Raw genomic sequence first — 24776 nt, 5'->3', positions numbered from 1 at the left:
CTGAGGAGTAATTTGATGTGGCTGGTGGCATGACTGATCATGGCAAAATTTTGATGACTCGGATGCCATTCATCCTGACTGCCTCTACAAAGAATTGTATCTAAAAATGGAGACATTGGTGAAAGACAGAAAAATAGAATGGGATATTGTGGATTTTGTGACTGTAACTCTGCAAAATATCTAAGCAAGAGGCTTAATTTTTAGACTACTTGAATCTATCCTTATTTGCCAAGATGCTTATGCCTTTTAGGTTTTATGGAAGCAACTTCATTTTGACTTCTGAATTTATGATGTGTATGTCCTTTATTGAAATAAATTTAATATCTAATTTGTAGAAAACTTATGAGGAGGAACTGGAAGGGACACTAGAAGACACAAAGGGGAAAAGGGGAAGTGAAAAAATCTGGAAAAAGACTGTCATAAAAAGCAATGTGTGAAGTTCAAAGGGTTGCACAAGTGTCAAAATTCAGGTCTTGATTAAGAAAATCAAGAAAGGAATTAAAACAGTGGTGAAAGGGTTGAAGAGACTGAAGTATGTATGATTAAAAGACAGAATAGGAAAGAAGGGAGATACAAATAGAACCAACTGGGAAGTACTAGTATGTACATTCCCTGGCATTGGTAATGTGCCAGGAGTTGCTTGGGTACATTTTTTCCTGTGTTGACATTAGAGGTTAATATGAAACTGTAAAAGATTTTGGTTAGTTTCTCTGAAAGACTGAACCAGGGCTTTTTAAAGGGAAGAATTATGAACAGGAGGTTTAGGTGAGGAGCTGTATACTATGATGAAGATCCAGTAGGTGTGTGCATAAAATGGTATTAGGGAATAATGGTATAAAAGGATATTCCATGATTAGTAAGTTTTGGGGTGTGAGAGAGTGGGGAAGAAGAAGAGGGATAGGAAAAGAAGTTCTGGAAAAGAATTGCAGTAGTTTGTCAACAATTGAAAGGAAATTAGGAAGTTTGCAGTACGCATTTTTGTTTTATAGTAGTTAGCTCCCACACCCCATTTCTGTGTCTTTTCTTGCAAACTAGACACCTGTTTCTTGTTTGAGATAACTCTGGTTGTCACCATTTGCTGGACATCATTAATGCTAATCAAAACATAGTGTGGGCCACTGATCAATTAAACATTAATGGCTCATTTTGAAAGACTTAGCGAGGTAGTGAATAATGTGTTAGGGAATTCATTTGGAAAGTAAGGAGCCTTATGCTCTTTGTGAGTATTATCTGACTTGGTCAAACCTTTTGTTTCTCCAGAATGACAATTTTTAAAAGAAACACATTAAAATATGTTCAGATCAGTCACTCAAAGGAATTTTTAGGTTGAACAGTACTACTTGGGTTGTTTGGTGGTGGGCAGTCTGTTGTATGCTGCTGTTCAAGCAAGGATTTGGTTTCGTCCTTTAAAGGAAGGAGCATTCAATGAAGTGAAGTTCAGATATCTGGCATTGTTTTTTGTAAAAGTATTGGTAAGGTTTTTAGCACATTCAGTATTGTTGTGAATTAGCAGAAGTTATTTTGCCATTATGTGACTCTCTCTGTTATTACAGTACTGGATACCAGTGTATTTACTATTCACCTGAAAACACAGCCAAGGCAAAAGAAGTTCTCAGCAACATCAATCATCTACAACCTCTTATATCAAGCCATGCAGACCTGCTGCTTAGTTCTGCAAGCCAGCGTTCTCCAGACAGCTTGAAGAATTCTTTAAAGATGCTTTCAGAAAAAGTAAGATTCAAATCTTCACTGCAATGGAAAATGGAATAACCAGGTCTCTAACTGCTGGGGGTTTTTTCTGCATAAATTGACTTTCACAGCATCAGGAAATGTTAAATAAGCTCTGCTAAAATAAGCTTTAAAATGTTACTATTAGAAAAAGAATGCTATTTGGCATTTCTGTAGGCTTTCCATATAGAAATTTAATGAAATATATAAAGATTGTCTTTATTTGAAAGTGTAATTTATTTAACTTTGTTTGTCTCTTTTGTCCTCTAGTGGCCACATACTGGGGTTTATCAGAATAGTTTATTATAAATAGTTCTTTGGTATGATAAATTATTATTTTTAATTCTCTTTCTGTGATACTTCAAGCTGCTGCTTGTGGGAGATAGTTCAAGCCAGGTTGGTGCATAAGGTTTAGAATAATAGCATGATCAGAAATGGTGATACAACTTGGAAGAAGCTAGGAACTTGGCACCTGGAGGTCTCAAATTTTATTTCTCTTTCTCATATTATATTCCTCTATAGCTGTAGGCTTTTCCTCATCTTAGTTTCATTAGTTTTAACTTAAGGAAGATAATATTTTCTGCCTGTCTCACAGACAGATATTGAAGATTAACTGAAGTCTGTAGTACTTTTAAACACATGGAATATGTTATCCTTGAAAAATATTAAGCAGTATAGCTATGGCCTGAGAGGTTGAAAAAGTTTTCCATTACTTCAGGGGCCATCCCTTCTGTAATGTGATCTCATTATGTTTTAAAAACACTGTTGATAACCATTTCAATATATTTTCAGCTATTGGGAAGTGACAACCCTTGTGGTCTGTTGAGCACCGTTATCCCAGCAGTACCTTGTTCAGTGGGAGAGTTTCAAATCTCAATATTGAGCTCAACCACAAACTGTGAAGGTGCATGGCATTGGAACCATGGGAGAGAGAAACATTGCTCTGGGTTACTGTGTAAATCCACAGTAGCTCTGAGAACACTGGAGTCACTGTGAATGTCAGGGATAATACAGGAAAGCGGAATTCAGCCTGGAAATGAAACAGAGGAATTTGTGGGGAGATTGTAGCAATTATAGTGTACCTTTCCATGTAGGAGGCTGTTTTTAGCTGTGCACAGAACAAGTGAAGCTGCTCTGTTAGTGGTTAGTTCAAAGAAATATATAGGCACAGGTAATGCAAATCAGACAAAGAAGTGTTTGTTCTGAAGATTCAAAGTGTGGTTGCTAAGGAATTTGTGTGTTAGCTGTAGCCATTTGCCTCTCTGGGCAGGAGGAGTGGATGTTTTCCAAGTGGCTGCAGGCAGCTGTGGAACTAAACCACTGTTTAAGTCACATCTCGTTGGAGAGTCTGACTAGAGAAAAGGGTCAAAAAAAGACAATCCATTCAGTTTGCAAAAGTCACAGATATTTTACATTTATAGCTGGGGATTTAGTTGTGTATGTTCATATCAACTCTTCAGGGGCAGGATTTAACATGAGCACAGTTTCCCAAAAGGAGGAGGAGTCTCACCTGGTGCAGTGCATGGATGTCTGTCTAGCCTCCACCTTTCTCTTGGAAGAGATTAATCCAGTTGTCTGAAAAACCGCTGCATGAACGATTCAATACCTGCTTCCCTGTCTATTCCCAAATTTGCTCTGAGGAGTAGATGGATAATGGAGAAATAATAGGGTTGGATCATTGTTGAGGAAGCAAGTATGGAGGGACGGCCCCTTGTAAAGAAGGGAAGAGAGATGGGGAGGAAAGCAAAGACCAGGAAACAACTTCAGGGAAGGGAAATAGCACTTCAAACCCCCAGACTGAGTGAACCCACATGATACTGCAGTTAGATCCCCCATAGTTAGTACAAAGCATTATCTTGGTGTCCTAAAACAACCTGTCCATATAATCTGCACCTCAATATATGAGAACCAAGACTAGCAGAGTGTCCCTGATTATATATAAGTCAGAGTGGCACGTCCTCTGCTGAATAGAATTACATGATGCCTACTTGTATTCCTGAGGCACGTGAAGTGCTTCTGCTCTTCCATCTTTCCTACACTTTTTATATGTAAAAAAGAAATGCTCTTACATTTTAACTTGATAAAAATTTAGAAATTAAACAGCTGTTTGAAGGAGTTGTAAAAATGATTTCCCTGGTGATTCAATTCCACAAGTTTATTAAAAAGCATATCACCTTTTTTTAAGGTGAAGTTAAGCTTGATATATAGAATAATTAGTTCTAAAAGTGTTAGGTAGTAGTGAGTATATCTGAGCTATCAGTAATGTTAATTACATTTAAGTATTTATATTAGAAATGGAAGGACTGGCTGCGTGGATTGAAATTGGAAAAGTAAATAATTCCACTGCTGCTTCTTAAATTGAGTTTATTTCCTCGTATTAAGCATGGTTTTACTTCTCTATATAATTTGCAATTTGCCATAGTATTTTCCTGAGAGTAACCTTTTATCATCTCTTTCTGTTAATTGATTAAGGAAGCCTTTAGCTGTCGACAAGTGTATCAGCATTTGCAGCTTGCAGAAGGCTTGATAAATTCATTTTCCAGCTATGCCTATCTTTGTTTGCAGAAATATTCTTTAGTTGAGTATCTAAAAGAATTTGCAAAGTTTTCATTTCTTTGTATAGACTTGTTTTGTGGTTTCAATGCAATTTTATAAATAGTGATGTTCTGCAAATTTAGCTGTACTGAGCTGTTAGAAAATGCAGTTAAAATGTAAATTGCTTTTAAACCAATGGGATCTTTGAATGGAATTTAATTACAGAGCATTTTAGTCTCCATGAAAAAATGGAGGTTCACTTCTGTACCAATTTGCTTTTAAAAATTAATTTCCCTATAAAATATTTGTATTAAATTATATTACTTAAACTTTCCAGATCATTACCTAATGTACATTGCAATCCTAGTGGACATGCTTTACATCAAGTTGTCCAACGCTCACAATTTTCTCAAATTTAAAGCTTTTTTGAGTCTGCCATGCCTGATGCAGAGACCTGAAATGATCTCGAGAAGATTTTGAGGGGAAGAGGAGATCTGAAACCTCAGCAAATCTGTGATGTTGCCATTTCTTAGGATAGACAAGTAACGTAGTTTTGACTCTTGATATGGAACTTCAAAAGAGTCTTGAAGACATTTTGCCTCTTCTTTGGAAAAGAATGGTATGATTTAATAGCAACATTTCCCAAAGACTTATTTATTTTCCAAGCATGCACCATGTGGAGGCTGGAAATTTAGCAAATTACAATTGTTCTGTAGTGCAATTCAGGACTAACAGGAGACAACCCTGAAGGCTGCATATAAGAAAACTCTTTAAAAACACTCTTAAAAACTCAGGCACCAACTTGATAAGAAGGAGAAAGAATGGGTCTGGTAAAATTGCCAGGGACATGGGTAGTGTTGCTAAGTCCAATCACTAAAGAATCCCAGATGAGGTTTGAGGGAAGTCCTGAATTTGTTTTAAAAAAAATATAGCTTAAATATGTCTGAGGTTCTTATTTTTAAAACTTTTGAAATTTAGTTGCAGCAAAAGTTTTCAGCCTTTCCATGATAAATGGGAAAAAGCATAAACTTCTCAAGCAAGTACCTAAACCAGCAGCTGAAGCTTGTGGAAAACCATCAACTATGTAGAGCATTGTTGTCTAAATATCAGTAAACTTTTGAGGGAGTATTGAGGCAGAAAAGCAAGAAATATAAGTTGAGTAGCAGTAGAGGTATACAAAAGAGGAGCAAGTAGTAGGAAAAAGGGATGGAGTAAGAATAGAAGTAAGAAGTGCAGAAACTATGAGCAAGACTTCCAGGAAGAGAGATGATGACACTCGAAGCTTGCATGGTTTGGGGTTTTTTTTGCTACATTTTCTCCAGGTTTTGCATAAGCAGTGTGTGAGGGCTGCATGAAGCTTGGCTGGGCAACCTTTATTTCTAGCCTTTCCTAGCTTTGTGTGCCAGCTTGTTCAGGCTGGTTCCTCTGACTCTTACCTACATATTCTTCACATGCCTGTTTAGTTAAGATTGTGTGCACAAAGGCACTTCAGCATCTGAGTCTGCCTGCACGTGACAATCCACTATGTTCTGGGAAAACAGGAAGGCAGCTGATCCGGGATGAATAAATTCAGATGATTGTGCTGTGAAAGAAATATGGAATTGTTTCATCATCCCCTGTGAACCAGGGCTTCTCACTGGGGAGAGGAGCCCTGGCAGGCTGGGTGGGATGTGTTGGATGTGGTGTAGCAGCTCTTCCCACTCTGACAGATGAACCCTGTTGAAAGCCATTGAAGTAACCAAAATGGGGATTCTCCCCAGCTGATTGTCGCTGTGACTTTGCTGTTATGTTGAGGCAATCTAGAGGTGGTAAAGACCGTATGCAGAAAGCATTTTCCTTTTCTTGTTGGGGTGGAAGGGAGATAAATAACAAAGGGAGGTTGAAGGGTTTTAAAAACTCCAGTTGTGACAGTCATCAAGATGAATTTAGGAAAAATTATACAGTGATTGAATAACATCTTCAGAACACCTGGAGAAACTACTTTGGGGTGTCCTTTCTTTAAAAAATAAACAAAATAAAGCTAGAAATCAGGTGCCATCACCTACCCTGATGTCTGGGTTGATACCCATGTACCAAAATTTATCTCTGCAAAGACTACTTTTGCAGATACTGCAACCTCAGCAATGTAGCATGGTGGGTTTTATTTAAGAAGATCCTTGGTTTTGTTAATCATGTTTTGTCTGACACTTATTCATAAATTATTGAGCAGTGGTTGGTTACTCTTGGAACTGGTTCTTGTAAAGGCTCGTTGCTGCAGATGAAATTTGGAACTTGGATAAAATGTGGGAAAATTATGATCTCTATGACAGATAGTCTACTCTTGAGTTAATCCTTAGAACACTGGGATTGTAGAATGTGATGATGTCCCTAACACCCTTGAACTGTTCTTCATTGTTTGTTGACCTACATTGTTTTCCACCTCTCAGGCCAACCTGAAACAAGTACTCACTCTTTCCAAGGGTAATTCAGTGTTATACCACTTTAGTTGCAGTATTGCATTCTCTGATCTAAACTTTTCATTCGTGGTTGTTTTTTTTTTCCTAGACGGAGTTATTTGTGCATTCATTTAAGGATCAGCTGGTCAGAAGTGCCCTTTTAGCACTGTACACAGCCCGACCTGGCTGTGTCCTCAAGAAACCAGCTGTGCCTAGAAACAGTGCAGAAGAAGGGGGTGATTCACAGCACCAGGATCATCCTTCTCAGATTAAAAGGCAGGACTCTATACCCCATCATTCTGAATATGATGAGGAAGAGTGGGTAAGTAGTCAGAAACTCTTGGTTGGTGTTCAATCCCAAACCCTACAGTAAATCAGCATAAACAAGTACAAACCCTAAGTGTCCTTGTCACGTGGTATTTCAGAGAGGGAAGGAGTGCAAAACCATGAAATCATATTTTTCAGATGCATCACAGATTTTGAAGCTCAGTTGTAAGGATCTTCCTAAGTGCAGTGCTGCTGTGGGACTGCTTGGTTGTGCATATAACAGTGAGGATGATGAATATCTTCTTGCCCAGACAGAAAAGTAGTCTTTCTTTGCTCTTACTTGAGTTCTTTTTGCTAGCTGGGCAGATTTAAGGAGGCTGGAACAGCATATGTTGTTAGGAGGGAAATGTTCTTTTCTTCCCCATCCCCCCCTTCCCTGCCTCCAGGCAGCAAACAGTTTAAATACACATGAATTAACCCTCAGCAAAACAGAGCTCTTTTCCCTTCGACTCTCTCCTTAGAGGATGTCTGAGATTGTGTAAGAGAACTAAACGTGGCTTTTACATTTTAACATTCTTAGCATATCTTTCAAAGATGTGTATTATTTATATGGCTGAGATTATGTAGATTAATTATTTTGGTGGATGTAATAGATCTGCTGCTTTGTTACATACATACTCAAGGTATTTTTATTCAGTGCAGACTCATACTTTGAGTTCATCTCTGTATTCTCATAAGTGTAAAGGAAGCCAACATATTCATCTCTATTGTAAATAATTAATAACTTGTGTGAGCTACAGTACTTACACCTGAACTGTGATTTTTATCCATACCACAAATAAGAGAAGAAGAATGTATTTCTTCTAGAGAAAAGGCAATTATTTCCAACCCCATGCATTAAGTAGTCATGAGATTTAAACAATAAATAAATCATTCTTTTATATGTCCTCTGCTTTTATAGCCTCGAACTCATTCTTTCTTGTTTTCTCAACAACCTGACAGGCTAGAATGGTGGTTCTTTCCTTGAAGTTAAAGCCAAAATGTTTGTTTCCAGCTGTTGAAACATTCAGAAATATAAACATCACAACAGGTTTCATAAAAGGGACAAATTTTGCATTGGAAAAAACGTCATTTTTTTACAAGTTGTATTTTAATATTTTACTTCAGCTTAGCTTCTCTGATAGCATTACTATATTTTCTATTGATTTAGAAAACAAATTTCTGACATGATTTGGTCCTTATGTATTAAAACCTATAAGCACATCATTTTAAAATGTGTCTATTTTTTTCTGCTGCTTTAGTAAGATTACCTTCTTGATTAAAAATTAAGTGTATCTGTCAGTATTTTCTGAGTTAAAGTGAATCAGAGTCACTGTCAAACTTGAGAAAGTATAAATCTTAGAAGAATTTGGGGTTTTTTTCCTGCATTTGAAAGATTAGACTTCGGATAGTTTTCAGTTCTTTTTGTCAAAGGAGGTGATGAATAACGTGAGTTTTAATGATGAAATTGTCATGAGCATGAGGTAAAGAGAAAGAATAAATGCATATAAAATTTGAAAGAAATGCCTAATCCACTCTGAAAGTCAACTATAAAGAAAAAAATGGATAAGTTGCTTTGTATGCACACTTCTGCATCCTCCTTGGCTGTCATGGGTTTTTTTCTCATTATCAAGCACTAGAGTTACATTTTACAATTGGGATTCAAATTTCAGTTTTTCCTGAAATCTAAATCTTTAAATGATTCTTTAAGCTGACCCTGTTCCATCCACTTTCAGCAACTGTGTTACCTTACGGCCATCACAGAAGTGAATTCAAGGCAGTGTTTAAAAACTAGGTGAGATCCACCCCCTTCCCTGGCATCCAAATTTATCTTTAAAGGAATAATTTCTTAACTGACAGGGTCCCCTTTCCCTGAGTGACCAATGTTTTCAAAAAAGCCTTATTCTCAATAGCAACACTGTGTTGTACCTTTCTTCTTTGAGACCAAGTACGAATACTCATCCCAGAGTAAGTGACTGCAGTACAGACTGAGCTGTTTGTATTGCTGCACTGTGTGTAGGCAGCAGTAAAACATCACTGTTGAAGGAAAAATATTTAACTTGAGAGTTTTAGATTGCCTCTGGATAGATATTGTCTTCTCTTACCAGCTGCTTCTGCTATCCTAGAATGTCCCTACAGGAGGGCACAAAGCATGTTGTCATGTATAATACAAGAAAAGGTGGGCACATTGCCACTTGGAGCTGATCCTGCTCTACATTTCTGACTGACTAGTTAATGTGGTTGGAGCTACAAAGAGCAGATAAAATGGCATTTCCAATAAGCTACGTACAAATACCGACACGGTGATCAGTCACTGCTCTGAAATACTGAGGTGTGTGTGATATGTTCCGTTCCAAAGCACTTCCATATCACAAGAGGGGCTTAAGTGTGCACGTGAGTTATTTGCTTTATCTATGAACATACCTCAAAAGGACTGCAAGGTAATATATGACTATCAACCCACACAAAGGAGACAGTATCTTTAGAGCACTGGGAAATGCAGTTGCTGTGTCCTACTTGGCACAAGCAAAGCATACAATTGCAGTGGCGTATATGGAAGGACAAGAAGTGACTGAAGAGCTCTGTAGTGAACCTAGAAAGCCTGAGAATCCTTTAAAAACAAAGAGGCAGCCTCAGGGACTCCACTGGCTTGCAGTGCTTAGGAGGGAGACATCCAGTTAGCTGCAGTGACAGAAAACAGTTTCCACTCCCACTCTCTGAAATGAGGAATCTATATTGCTTTTTAACGATGCTCTCAGAGCAGATGGAGATTTATTACATTTTTTCAATTGGGTGAATGAAAGAGAATTATCTTACAGGTTTTTTTTTTTAAATGTCCTAGAAACACTGTCCAGCTTTCAGTGATGCCAAGTCCTAGCTTTTCGTGGGGACCTTTGTAAGTGTGCTTGCCTGCCTGCCAGTGCCACAGCAGAGGTGGCAATAGAAGTGTGACTGTGACCACTTCTAACTAGCAACACCAAAACCACGTGCGCCAGGACTCCTTAACCATCCCAAATGGCTTCTAAAGTTTGGAAGAAGTAGAACATGTCAGTGTGCCATTGCCTTGTCTCAAGAGGGTCAAGCCCTGTTACAGGTTTCCACCTTTCCTGTCATTGCCTTGAGCTTAAAGAAACAGTAAAGAGAGGGAACCAGAGTCCTTGTTTCTCTTTCACACCCCAGCATTAAACTTACTATCCAGTTAGCTGTCCAGCAGCTATTGGTAAACCTGGTATCAGGGGAGAAGCATCCTGCTTAGGAAACTAGTCTTAGTACTTGAGTTGTATCAAGAAATAAGACCTATTTTCTTCTAATCCTTCACTTCACACAGAGAATTTCTAGAGAATGCTTACTTAAGAGGCTGTATCTGGCTGTGTTTTGTCCTTTGACCTGGCACATGCTGCAAAGTGATCACTTGTGAGGTAGTTCTTAGGCAAAGTGAAAATAGACCGCTTAAGGAGGTGAAAGATGAGTGGAAGGTGTGCTAGGCTACAGGAAAACATTCTGGAAATAGTAAGAGATGACAAAGAATGTGAAATGGATTAATTGCTTCTCATGGAGAATCAGAGAAATCCACTTGATTTTCATGGATTGGAAACTGCATTTTTGCTTGAGAATTGTTCTTACCAAACTGCAGAACTTGAGCAACCCTCTTAGAAAAATGTGGCTGCCTTTGTGCAGACAGAATAACATCTCAGTGAATGATAGAAACATCTACTTTTTGTATCTGCCTATAATGATAGCTTCTAATCCCAGGAACCTCCTATGGAGAGAAAAAGAGCTGTGGGACAGGTCCTTGCTCCCTCTCACTTACCCATATGTAAAAAAGCCAGATATACAATAATAAGAGTGAGCTTTCTGTCAACAGATGTTTATGAATTTTACTTCTAAACCCTCAGGGAATGTTTGTGTGAATATTGTATAGACATCATCTCAATGCTGGGTTAATAGTTGGTTTGAAAGGAGAAAAGTGTTCTTTTCAAAATGAAGCGAGGGCTCATATTTGTGTTGTTTGTGCAATAACTCCAGATGCTCATTAAGAGCTTAATGCTCTTTGTGTTGGGATTAAGCTCCCCCAGCAGACAGAGGAAAGGGAAATTACATTGCTGCAGCCACGCTGAGCAACTTGAGTTCATATACCTCAGCAACTCAAGCTGAAACTTCAGCTGGAAGCCCTGAAGTTCCCTGCTGTTCTCTGGTAAAACTTGCTGATATTTGGGCCCAGAGTTTTTACTGTTTGCAGTATTTCATTGCTCTTCATAGAATCCTTCTCCCCAAAATAATAGTCATGGGTAGTGGAAATCAGTAATTTCACCCATATTCTAAATATCTTTCAGAAACACTTGAGGTACTTTTGAGGAATATATACAATTTCTGTCTTTTGACTTTAAATTGTATCTTAGCATGTGAATATCAGATATTCATGCGTCTAATGGTTTGTTTCATGTGTACAGGTACAGATATTTCCGTGTGTTGCACTGTACATGCAGTAGTTTAAAAAAAATTGAAATAATTGTGGATTAAATGCAGTTCTGCATGAGTGTGTACAGCTTCTTGCCTCTTGTAAATCAACAATATCTTTTTCATAGTGTGGTTAAAGCATGGGTTTATACAGGGAGGAGATCAAACCATAGTTGCTACGTCCACCTGTAACACTAGGTGCTCACTTGTCCATAAGGCAATCCCACAAGAATGCTGCAGGATTCAGACCTGAGGAGCTGGAGGAGAGGATCTGTGTTGTTGTACATGTTTGCCGAGTCCATGCTTCTGTCTGCAGGCCCATGTGATGTCCCTGAGGTCAGGATGCCCACTTGTCACAGGGTGTGTCCTCAAGTGGAGGGAACAGGGAAAGATCGGATCCCTTTAGTCAGGATAATGACCTAAGTGTGGCATGCAGTTAAAAAGTAATCTTAGATTAAATGTTTACCCTAGTAGTAGTTCTTGATTTGCCTTCCCACAAACTCCAAGTATTGCCATGTCTATGGAATTACGGTATTTTTAAGTTTTCAGTTTTATTTAATCTTCTCTCTTGTTGTCTATTGCAACTCCATTTTTACACCTCAAGACCTGACATATATATAATACTCCTGGCATTGTAAAGTGGAAAGGAAAGTAGTGATATTATCTTCCCATTTCTAAGCCTCAAGAAAACTCTGGTTGCTCACCATTATATTCGGAATGACTCAGAATTAAAACATATAGATGGGAGTTTTTTGTGGGTTTGTTATGGTTTGGTTTTAGTCTGATTACTAGTCTTGGGTAAAACCTCGTTTCTTGTATGGCTTGGTTTTTTTCCTTCTTATTCAGTGCCACAGAAGTAGGAGCAAGAGATTTGATTTTTGCAGCATCCAGCACCTGAAAGACCCTTCCTGTATCTCTGTTCCACAACATGCCTTTCTTTCACTCCACATTATCTCTTTTGTTCTCTGTTCATACAGAGTTTCTTCTATCTCTCTATTACTTCTGTAATTCTCATATTTATTATAAACTCAGTTAAGTGTGATGGTTGCAGTTTGCGTGAGAGGTGAGGAATGAGACTGAAATTGTGTTACCTAATAAACATGCCGTGACAGCAAGTTTCTCATTCTAGTCTTTGAATTTTACATTTGCTTCAACAGAGTAACTGATGTGATAAAATATAGGGTAGTTCCGATGGACAGACTGCTCAGTTCCTTGGGATTAGACCTGAAACTCTGTGTGTATTTTCATGTAAAGGTTGAAGCACATGTGTTCTCCAGTGTCTGAGAACCCAAACAGTTTCAGCTCATTTACACTGCAAGAAAAATCTTCATGAAAAAGGCTTAACTTGGTAATAGGCTGAAGATTGAGAGAAAGGGTGATATGCTGGCACCTCATATTTCTACTACTTTGCTCATCTCTGTCTATTATGTTAATAGGTTACTATTGCCTCTTTGTTTTTCTTCTTCAGTAACGTGCAGTGATAATTCTGCTCTTTTCAGGACAGGGTGTGGGCCAATGTGGCAAAGAGTTTAAACTGTGTTATTGCCATGGTGGACAGACTGCTTGAAAAAGACAACATCAGCAGCATTAAAGAGGATCAAAATGACCCTTCAGCAGCAGACTGCAAGGTGTTGCATACAGGTGGTAAGCAATCCCCCCCCTTTTTTTTTTTCAAATCACTGACTAGAGTAAATAAAAATGGCAAAAGTTACAGAAAAATGATCTAGAGAAGACTCCATAGTATCTTTGATGTGCTATTGAGTGCCAATAGCAAGGTTTTGCACTGTTACAGGAAGGCTATTTATCAAAGTACAGCTTCATTGTGTGCTCAGATTGCTTATTGTGCCCAGTCTTTTGTGCTATAGTGCAAAACTTTTGAAACTACAATGTTTTATTTTGAAGGCTGATGTAATTTGATTTAATTTAAATTTCACTTGGATGTACTATTTTGAGGAGAAAAAAAATGCAGTGTGTCTTACCCCATAGGAAACTTGTAAGGAAGGGTGAACATTCTGTATCAGTGTCGTTCTCCTGAAAACACTTCCACTTTTCTGAGGTGATATATTGATTTTTGTTTCCTGATTTGCAAAAATTCATTTTTACCTGAATACACTTGTCAGTCTGTGTCAATACTGAAAGCTAGGTAGAGTGATTCCATGAGATGACGCGAAGAAAATTTTGTCCACAGTGGTTCCTTGTCACCAAATCTTCTGATCTTCTCCTATGGCTTATTCCTGTTTGTTTTTCAAAGCATACATTAGATCTGCTTAGTAAGTCTGATGAGACTTTCTGATGTGCAAGTGTGTTGCAACAGCTCCTTAGTGGTAGTGGTGGTAGTCCAAATATAAGAAAATCAGAACCAACCCTTGTGCAATTCTTTGGTTAAAAAACCCAAATAAGAAAAACCCTAACTCAACTACTTTTATTTATGGAGCTTTGTCTAATGTGGGCTTTTTTAAATTATTATTATTATTATGCATTTTATCCTATATCTGCTTTTACATGTTTCCCCCTGAATTTAATGACATCATTTTATACAAAGGATTTTAAAGATGTTAGTACTGATTTGTGATTCCTTTCTTACATAATAATTAAAATAATTTTTACATAACATTTATAGCCCTGTTGAGTTTTGTGCAACAGATTTTGGTTATAGTATTGCTTTTTAGTCAGTGCCAAATGTGTTGGACTTTTTTTTGTGTGAATACTTCAGAGAACAGAGTATTCCTTATCTGTTTGCTTCTCTAAGTTTCTGTCTACTGGGCATGTATCCCTGTAGTGTTGGAGAGATGTATGATGCTGTCTTTGTTCTCCAGTGAAGGCTTGCAGGGGTAGAGCATCAACACAGCTTTCCACATTTTTCATACCTTTCTCAGAGAAGACGGTACAAATATTTAACAGTTAGGTAGGTGTAGTTTTCAAGAGGAAAGAACCTTTAGAAAGTGAACCCAAGCATACTGATTCAGGCTAAAAGAGCAAAATTGAATATTTGTTCTTGTACCTAACTCCTTTCTCTTCCCACTGGTACTAACAAGCTTTTCTGCTATTGTTAACAGAAGTCCAGTATGTGTATGATAAATGTTTTGCAGGTAAAGTAGTAGGAGTACATTTTCACCCAAACTTTCTCCCAAGTTACTTTGTGAGTGCATATGCAGATATACATGTCGTGGTTCTTATCTGTATTTCATAGTTGTGGAACAAATTTTCAGACCTCCCTCCTCAGTCTGGAAAAAGGTATGAATTAGGATAAATATTTTGTGATACTTTCTGACATGTTTAGCACCATGAGTGTTTACAGATTTTCCTTCACTCTCTTCAATCCCCTGAGCATGTCTTCTGTTATTCCAAGTAAGCCAGGAAATGGATTTCACCAGTCCATTTATGTCTTTCATTCTAGTTACAAAAAAAGTGTGTTCTTAGCTTTGATTCAGACTCATGACCTACACAGTCAAATGAAATATTGGCTAAGCTTTTAGGTCACAAACCAAAAAAATAATAATAATAAAAAAATGTTACTTCATTTTAAGTAGTATAATAAGCAGTAATCAAATAGAATGAAAGGTACCTCTTGCTAAGCAATAATGATAATTGTAATGGTTAGAAAATTATAGATTGGTCTCATCCAGCTGAGAAGTTGACTTCCGGATCTGGTGGGCCAAGGGCAAAGAGAATATCAAGATGCTATGGTGCTGGAATAAATTCTTCTCTTCTTCCCCTCATTTCAAGGCCCTCTCTATTTCTCTTGAATCAGTACAAGGGCCCTTCTGTAAGAGCAGAGTCAGTGCTTTTGTTGAGCTGTCCTGAAAGTTCTGCAACACCCCATCATCTGAGAACTGCAGGAGATTTGTGGGGCAGACTGCTCTGGTTTTGTGTTCTGCTTTTTGAGGAGAAGACATCATTTCCTAATGGTGTTTTCACAAGAGAATTGTGGAATACCTTTGACAGCTTACAGGACTTTCGAGGTCATGTGGAAATGGAGGCGTTTTAAAATTGCTTTCTTTTATAGGACTAACTTTAAAGATGGAGCTTTCTGAAGGACTATCCAGGTGTGTGTCAAAGTTGGTTGCCTAATGATTTTCAAAACCATTGCCCAGAATTTTTCATGCTTGCCTTCTCTGTGAGAGTGTGGATTTATATGTTTGTTTTTCTCTGCATCCTTCATGAAATTTAACGTGAAGCCCTGAGGCTGCACCTCTATGAAGCACCTACACAGAGGTTGAGATTCCAAGTTTAGAGTTATAAATTTGGCCTTAATTCTGCTCCATTTTACATTTGAAGCCTGATTGTATGAATTCATAACATTAGCCTAGGTATAAAATCACACTGTGTGTACACCCATAGATACGTTTCTAAAATGACAGAATTTTATGCTACTTACAACTCACAAACATGACATAAATGAAAAGCTTGCCATATCTTGCTATTATGTATTATACCATAATTTGAGAATAATGTATTTCTTTAACATTGCAAATGTATGGGCACAATTACATCTTTGAGTCTGAAACTGCTGGAGTTGATCCTAAGAAAATTTGTACTGTTGTTTGTAAGAAAAAAGAATACACGGGGTTTTGACCAAAACATTGAAAAGTATGACTTAAAGTATAGGATGAAGTTTTTTACCTATTTAGTGAACCTGAATGGTTTAATACAGGTTTTTTTGTAGCATCTGGCAATGAAAAAGATTTCAAAGAATGCACACGTATTCATTTTAGACGATAGAAAATGTTATGACATTTTTGCTGCAATAACATATTCCTATAACTGCAGATGTTGTTATAACATATATTCAGAGCTTCCTAAGGTAGGCTTATGTTTGCAGTCTCAGTGTTGACATCGTGTGATCTTTTTTCCAAACGTGTTTATATTTATTGTTTGGAATCTTTGCAATGGGAAATATTGGTGGCACTTTTTTCCTGCACTTACCTTTCAACAGGAATTACACCTTCCTTAGCCTTAACTTTTCATGCAGTCTGACCTTTGAGTGTATTCTTAAAACTGAATTTGAGTTACAGTTACCAAGGTAACCTGCTATGGTTTCATCAGTTGCAGGATTGTGATTTCTCTGCAGGATAAATCAGAAAGAGTAGAAAGATTTTAAAGGAGAGGGGTTCTTTTTGTTGTTTTTTTTTTTTTAACTCTAGACTGGTTTGCCTTGGAGAAATATGTGACAGCATTAAATTCTTTTTATTTTTGCCTTTTCACTTTCTATGAGAGTTGGAATGAGAAAGGCTGTCCTGCAGCATCAGAGGTGCCAGAGAAACACAGCAGTTTGCTCTTACGTTTACGCAGCCCCTGACAATCCCCATATTTATCTGTGCTGCTGGAAGAGGCTGCTGTTTCCATCTGCTCCTTGTACCACACTGTCAGAGCCATCACCCACTATTCCTCTGTCAGCTCTGTGGGAGAACTCCCTAATTTGCTACACACAAGATCCACCCCATCTCAAACTATTTGAGTTGGCAGCGTGATTGCACCTGGATTTTGCCTTCAGTGAATTATGGAATCATAAGCTCTGTTGCTGGGCAGGTGAATTGTCCAGTGATAACCTTCAGCATAGATAGCAAAGAGCACTGGTAAATGGTGCTGTATTTCCTAGCTGGAGTTAAAGAAAACATCTGTTCATAACCACATTGCTGCAGGCACCTGTGAGTTAATTTTTCTTGAGTTATTTGATACCTGTTGGGGACTATGTAAGTCTGGATTTAACCTCTCTGAATTTCAGTGCTCTTGGGATGGGCACTGCTTCCTTTCAGTTCATCCCTCTCAATGCAATGCTGGTAGAAATGTGGAATAAAACCATGTTCTGGGTTTTTTTGCATCTTCAAAAGAGCTTTTACCGTAAGTTATCATTTAGTCAGGAAGATGAAAAATTTTCCCATGGTCTTTGCTTGAGTAGTAAACATCATTCATTTGAACAAACACTTCTGGAAAGCTTTCTCTTCCCTTCCTTTTCCTCATATTTTTCTTTCCTGTTCTTTTAAGCTTATCTTTGCATCAATTTTACTTTTGCCTTTTTTTTCCTTTTCCATCTCACTTTGTATCATCCTTTTCCTTTTGATAGGATCCTTAACTGAGCTGTATGTAGCCCAGCATACAAGACAACCCCTTCAGCTGTACTTTCTCAGGTAGTTTGGCTATAGACAGAAGCTTAAAAATTTGTAAGGGAAAGGAAGACTATTTAACTGAATCAGCAAACTAAAACAAAATACCAGAATATTTACTTGCACAGCATTCATAGAGCAAGGTTACTTCTATGTTTTGAGTATGATTTCTTTAGCTTTGTCTTTTATTGCCTTAACCTTCTTCTGTTTTCATTGTGACTAAACCTGCTGAGACACTTTTATATGTATGGTTGGATGGTTCCAATTTTCACTATTAATCCATGTGACAATGTAGAAAATCTGGGCTGATTACAATGGAATAATAAATCCCCCAGCATTCAAAATTGTTCTTCTGGACACCCAAACTGTGCCAAAGTAAGGTTGCTATTATATTAAGTGCAGGAATACCTGGAAGACTTATTCAGGTTTTTGGTGTTCCTTTGAGAACTGCTGCAGCTTTATGAGTATAAAACCACATCCTTTCTCAAAGAGCTTGACCCTCATGCTAAAGTTAAACTGAGCTCCAAGGACTGAGTTGCAAGATGAAGAAATAGGAAGCTGACCTTTTTGTGGTGCAAAGTTGAATACATGAACTCTTCCAAGACAGTTTTTAAACCTCCCTTAAGAAAAAAAGAACTAAAAAAAAAATGAAAAGACCATTCCTGTCCTAGGTGAGTAAATCAGATTCTGGGTTAATTGTTTCATTCTGTTTCCACTTGCTGTTTTTGAAACATTTATTGCTGTTCTCGGTTGGTTGGTTTGATTTGCCTGCTTTTTTCCTTAAAACAGAGTTTGTCTAATGTTCAATTTGTGATATCAAGACAACTCATTTATGTTTTTTTACCTCTATTTCAATTCTATCGTGGATTATTTGTATTTAAGGGAATAAGTGATAAGTGAAAAGTTATCTCATGGGTAGCTGCTGTTACATTCGTTACCATTTGTCTGTAGTGCCCTCCATTCCTTTAAAAGTACAACATCATGCCTTTTTCTGCTTTTAATTTCATGTTTAGTTTTTAGCTTCATATGATTTAAGTTTTGAGGTGACTTGAAACCATCCATTGATTTTAGGTGGCACAGACAGAAGTGATAGAATTAGCTCTTTTCTCTGTTGCCAGGGCAAAAGGAGATAGGAGTGCTATTCCAAAGCATTAGAGCTTTTCCTTTTTGGTTACCAGCATGTTTTAATAAGCACTTCAGTGGGCCTGACTTTGAAAAGAGCAGGAGCTTGCTTTTCTGCCAAACTTTATCAAATTTAACGTGCAGTTTGACATATTGAGACTTGAATATGAGCATGCAGATCTGACTAGCTGAGTGCTAAGCAGGTCATTTGCCTGTGCAGGCATGTTGACTAAGGGAACATGGGACTGAAGGGCATTTTCCAGCAACCAAAGGGCAAATCCTGTCACAGACTGAACTGCCACGACTCTCTTAACAGTGATGTAGAATATTTGCTCAATGCTTTGCTGACCATACTCTTTTGTTTTAATCTCACACTAACTGCATAGTAGTGGTACTGTTTTTTTTTAATTTCATCCTTCCTTTTTAGTGTTTGGTGTTTATGCCTTTAGTTTCCTTTCCAGTGGCTGACTAGCACAGTTTTTGAATTGAGTTGCCTTGCTTCATCAGTAGGCTTTGACACTTTTATTTGGATGCTAAATATTCCAGACTGCCCTTGTCATTTTAGCAACCTAACAATCATCCTGGAGTCTCCTTGTTGCTTCTATTCTTGCTCTTAATGCCTTTTGAGATGTTTACTCATTCAGTTAATTCTTCATCCTTCTTCAGAGAATTTTCCGCTGTTTTGTGGAAGCAAATCTTGCTATTTTAATTTAAAAGAAATTTGACAGCTGAAATGTCAATATGCATGTGAGTCAGTGAATGTGTTAAACACAGAAACAATAATTTGTGCTGTTCAGTGTCTGAATTGATTGTGCAAAGGTATCATCAGTCTCTGTAGCAGAACTTTACTCCTGCATGTGAACAGTAGCTCAGAACCAAGCAGCATCCTCACATATCAGCAGTGTTGTGGCAGGTTAGATCGGGATAATCTAAATCTGAATTTAGACCAGGATTTTAAAACTCCCTTTACAAATAATATCTCTTTATGAATTGTATTAATATTCCATATTTATCCCTTGTATTTTCTAAAATCTACTGAATGCACTTATAAGCTTCAAAATATAGTGTGGTTTTTCTGTTTGTTTTATAAACTTCAGTTTCACAGTGCTTCTCAGTTTCAAGGAACAACTTATAAGTAGGTATTTCTGTTGGATTTTTTTGAACTTTGTGCATTGTTAATGAATGACCTGATTTGTATTCTTGCTGGAGTATTTGCAACAGGATACCATGCATAACAAGTGGTACATGGTGATTTTAACAGACCAGAAATTAAGTACCCATACTTGTTTTATTCCTAGAGTTTTCTTTTCTGAGACCTCAGTCTGTGATACACCTCTTATTTTGATTTAAAATAAAAGGATGAACAGGAGAATATTCTTGTCTATTCATAAACATTCTTTTATTTCAAGAAACAATGCAATCTGTCTCAGATTTGCCAACTAGCTCCACCTTCTGGGGACTGGACATCCTTATTAACTGGGATTAAGAATTTTCCGTGTGAACAAGGATTGTTATGGAAAACCTGCAAGGGTTATCTTCATTCCTTTTGATATGTACAACTCTATTTATATTCTATGACTGTTTATCTTTCCTCAGTCACTAGGGGTAAGGTTTTCTACAAACCAAAAATTTTTATTGTTTTCTAAAAAGCCAAATACATATGTAAGTAAAGCTCTGTATTCTTTAGGACATCAAATACTCAGCAGGATTTATTTTTAATAAATTTAGTGGAATGTCCTCTAATGAAAAAACAGCCTGGAGAATTTCAAATCTTCGAATTCTTTTTTAATGTAACTATTACAGACAAAAATTACTTGTGTTAGTAAGTTAGTATTCCAGACATGTAGTCTCCCCTCAAAAAAAAACGTTGTGAGAAAATTATCTTGAAGCTACCATAAGGTATTTGCAAAATAATTTGTAAAATCATAATAGAAGGTAGTTATCAGTTGTTTACTGCCAACCTGGAAGGCTGCATGAAGGAGAATCCACTTACATTTGTTCTGGGTCCAGTATTATTCAATATTTTCATTACTGACTTGGCTTATGAAATATGGATGATGCTTATAAAATTTGCAGATGCTTAAGGCTGGGAGAGGCTTTAAGCACCATGGGAGCAGGATTAGAATGGATCTTGATGAAATGGAGCGCTGAAATATTAGGATGCAGTTCAGTAAGGACACGTACAAAGTTGCGTTCCTAAGGAAGCAGAAATGCACAGTGCAGATGGATTGGTTAAGTGGCAGCTCAGTAGAAACAGATCTAAGTGTTATGTGACTTGTGGCCAGGATGTGATCCCCTCTGTTCACAGAATCACAGAGTAGTTTGTGTTGGAAGGGTCTTTAAAGATCATTTAGTTCCAACCCACCTGCCATGGGCAGGGGCAACTTTCACTAGACCAGTTTGCTCAGAGCCCTGTCCAGCCTGGCCTTGAATACTTCCAGGGATGGGGCATCCACAACTTCCACAAGCAACCTGTGCAAGTTCCTCACCACCCTCACAGTAAAGAATTTTTTCCTAGTGTCTAGTCAAACCTACTACCTTTTGGTTTGAATCCTTTCCGCCTTGTCCTATCACTACATGCTCTTTTTTCATGAAAAACAGAGTCAGAAAAGCTCTTTAGCTCTATCCATATAACCTGGAATTGTAATGGCAGGTTTACAAAGTGTGGTTAGTTCTTTTTCAGCTTTTTCTCTTGCCCTGGCTGTCAGAGCACTTGCAAAATCCATGGCTGTGTCTGTATCCAGCTCTGCTTTCCTGTGAAAGTGGAACATATGTCTGTTCGCTGTACCTTCAAGTCAACTTTAAAGTGGCCAAGTATGATCTTTTTCATTATTTGCTCAAGTCAGAAGCAGACAACAAACTCTATTCTTATCACATACAGCCCTGCTCATTGGTTCAGTATGCATTACAACTTTTGATCTTATTTTGCTGCAGTTGCTTTCTTTTGCATATATTTATTGGTTAATTTAATAAATGACTGTACTTTAAGACTTGAAAGGAGAGTTAGGATCGCCTGGTCTGTCTAGTCTGTCTTCTAGTATGTCACACCTTGTTGCCTCCCTTATTTCTAAATTCAGCTGTGTCTTGCAGCAGCCTCTGGCCTTTGGTTGTCCTTTTGCTTTTATTCCCTGAAATAAACACCCCTGTTAGTACTTTTATTTTCTCCTCCTGAAGAAGGGAAATCAAGTTGCTGCTCAGCCTTTTTCATTGGCTTAAGGAGATTAAACTCTAAATCTTGGTAGCTCTCCTCTGCAAGCTCCATTTTTTCAGCAGTCTCTTTAAAATGTGTACACCAGACCTTGGCCTGTGGTGTGTCAGTCAATGGCATGTATAAAATCACGTCTTTTTGCTCAAGTATGTAACCTGGGGATGGCTTATGGTCTGTTTTGTTCGTTATGGCTCTCACTTGATAGCTGCTGTTTTCCAGGGAATGGTTCTTCAGTCTGTATTACTCATGCTTAAATATGTATGACTGTGTTAAAACACATGTTGTCTGACCACAGAGATATTATTTGCAAAGGAACTCAGGTTGTTCTCTGTGACTGCTCTACCCTTGTTCCTCTTTCCTGTACCTTATATTTGCTGTTTCTTCTGGTTTTCAAAGTTCTCTCCAGTCTTCTTGGCTACAGTTTTATTCATTTACATATTTTTCTGGAGATTAGCCAAATTGACATTGCAACAGGCAGCTATGTCTTCCTGCCTAAAGAACCTCAGACCTAATGAGTCTTTCACTGGCCTGACTCAGAATGTTACCTGAAACAACAGGCTGCTATCTTGTACCTAATTACAGTTTAAATGGAACAGATTTTAATTATCATTGATTCTTAATTACACTAATCTACAGAAAATATGAACCAGTGATGGACTGTATAAAGTCAATTGCATTCACAATTTTTATATAGATTCTTCTGGAGTGTTGCTTTCTTTTTTGTTTTAAACTATATCAATTAAACTGAGATGTAAGATTCTGAAGGAGGGTGATTTGGTTGGTTGGTTTTATTGTTTACTCAGCTTAGGGGGTAGGCAAAGCCATATGTAACTACAGTGCAGGTCTGATTTTATGAAATTCTGTAAAATTTGGGAACAGCTTGGATAACTGGGCAAATTTGTGTAAGCTGTTCTGATTTTCCCTCATTCCTAGTTATCACTTCGTTTCATTTGTAATGTATTAAGGAGTCTCATTTTTCAAACATTTCACTAGTTTGTTTTTTATGATATTCCTAGCAGGTATTTTAAGAGCAAAACATGTTTCAAAATGGTTTTAAATCTCTCCGCTCAAAGTATCTAAAAAAATTAGTTCAATATCTCTAAATATTTAAAGATATAGAGAGAAGCTGAAAAGAAAAAAGAATGTGACCTGAAGGTTATTATTTTTCCAGCCTGTTCATTAAGCAGGTTATATCCTTCCATTTACCTGTTAGTTACTCTTTTTCGCCTTCCAGCACCCACTTTTTCTTAAATATAGGTTCCTCTCCCCACTTACTGGGTTTTGATGCTATTCATTTCTTATGTAGCCAGTTGTCAGTCCTGGAAAGAACGGGAGATCTTCATCTCCACTGTGTTCATCTTGTGCTAAATGAATTTTCACGTCTCCCTGTATGATCTGTTTATGGCACTGAAATACAAGTTTCACAGAGATGTTAGGACTGTTAGAAAAGTTTATTGTTTCAGGATGTAGTTGGATTCAGGCCAGGGATTTAATCCTACCTCTAAGCCTGTTCTCCGGTGGCATTTATTGCCCCATAAAGGTTAGGATAGAGCTGCAGGGTCGTTTTAAAGCGTAGGATGATCTACAAAGCCACTGCAGCCCTCTTTCCATGCGGAAAAGGATTTTTCACTGCAAGTTTTCCATTTTGGAAGGGATAATGTGCCTTGTTGCAGGTGACTGGTACGAACAACTTTATCCGCTGGTGATTACGCTGAAGGACTGCATGGGAGAGGTGGTGACCAGGGCGAAGCAGTCGATGGCCTTTGTTCTGCTCCAGGAACTTGCCTGTGGTTTGCCACAGTGTTTGATGCTGACCCTGAGGAGAGACATCGTCTTTAGTCAAGCAGTAGGTTGTCTTGTGTCACTTATTTCCTATTGTTGTTGTAATTAAGTGTATTGTTCATTCCAATGTCCGTGGTTTCCTTTTTTTGGTGTTTTGTTTTTATTTCTTTTTCCAATTTGACACAACTCTTTCATCTATTTTCCATGCCGTTCACCTAAATATTTTATAATGTGATAGGGAAATGAATAGTAAATGGAATTCCATAGTAGTTGTATCACTGAATCACAGAAGCAACTCTGCAATGAACTGAAAAAAGTTTCTTTTTCTCCCTTTTGCACAAAGAAGGATCCATAAAGCTGTTTCTACACTTCCTAGATTATATACTTCTCAAATCTAGCCTTGAGTATTCCTTGCTGCTATTCAGAATCACAGAATTGTTAGAGTTGGAAGGGACCTCTGGATTATCCATCATAATTCACAGAGTGTATTTATAGCCTGGCAACAGAGACTCTGGTCTCACTTATGTCAGTGTAAATAACACACAACCCCACAAAACAAATGAAGCTTAACTAATATAAATTAAGGGAATATTTCACTGCTTTATACACACAAAAAAATGCATCATAAAATATTATTATGAAATCATGTATATAGTCACTAAACAGAAATATCTATGCTGTTTTCTCAAATACCTAAATATTACGTCTGTTGTGTATAATGATAGCAAGTGTCATTTTAACTATCTTATATCAGTACATCTCTTAATTTCATGTTTTTTAATTGTCTTTATAGCTCGCTGGATTGGTCTGTGGGTTTATAATCAAATTGCACACAGGTTTACATGATCAAGGATTTTTACAACAGCTTCATACTGTTGGATTGCTCGTGCAGTATGAAGGACTCCTTAGTACATACAGTAAGTATTGGTCTAGGACAAGTTCCTTATGTATCCAGACCAGAAGTTTATTCAGGAAGTTCCTGTTTTAACCTCTGTTCTGTTTCCAGTAAATTGACTTGTTTAATCAACAAATATTATCCTTTGGAGACAGTAGACTTCCATATAGTAGCACAGCTGAAGTCATTGATACTGTCTTGTC

General features: G+C 37.6%; 1 protein-coding gene across 2 annotated transcripts in view; it reads left to right on the top strand.

Moving 5' to 3' along the window:
• Nucleotides 1-24776, top strand: part of INPP4B (inositol polyphosphate-4-phosphatase type II B) — a 268967-nt gene that overhangs the window by 194804 nt on the left and 49387 nt on the right. For both annotated transcript variants that reach the window (XM_018074089.2, XM_018074095.2), the window contains 5 exons: nucleotides 1554-1731; nucleotides 6808-7020; nucleotides 12962-13106; nucleotides 23570-23742; nucleotides 24472-24595. In XM_018074089.2, coding sequence (XP_017929578.1) covers nucleotides 1554-1731; nucleotides 6808-7020; nucleotides 12962-13106; nucleotides 23570-23742; nucleotides 24472-24595 — 833 coding nt within the window. The remainder of the gene's footprint in view (nucleotides 1-1553; nucleotides 1732-6807; nucleotides 7021-12961; nucleotides 13107-23569; nucleotides 23743-24471; nucleotides 24596-24776) is intronic.

Source organism: Manacus vitellinus, unplaced genomic scaffold (assembly GCF_001715985.3).
Source record: "Manacus vitellinus isolate BGI_N305 unplaced genomic scaffold, ASM171598v3 scaffold_0_pilon, whole genome shotgun sequence".
NCBI classification, from domain to species: domain Eukaryota; kingdom Metazoa; phylum Chordata; class Aves; order Passeriformes; family Pipridae; genus Manacus; species Manacus vitellinus.
Note: the sequence above shows the minus strand (reverse complement) of the source record. Positions and strands in the feature narration are given on the sequence as shown.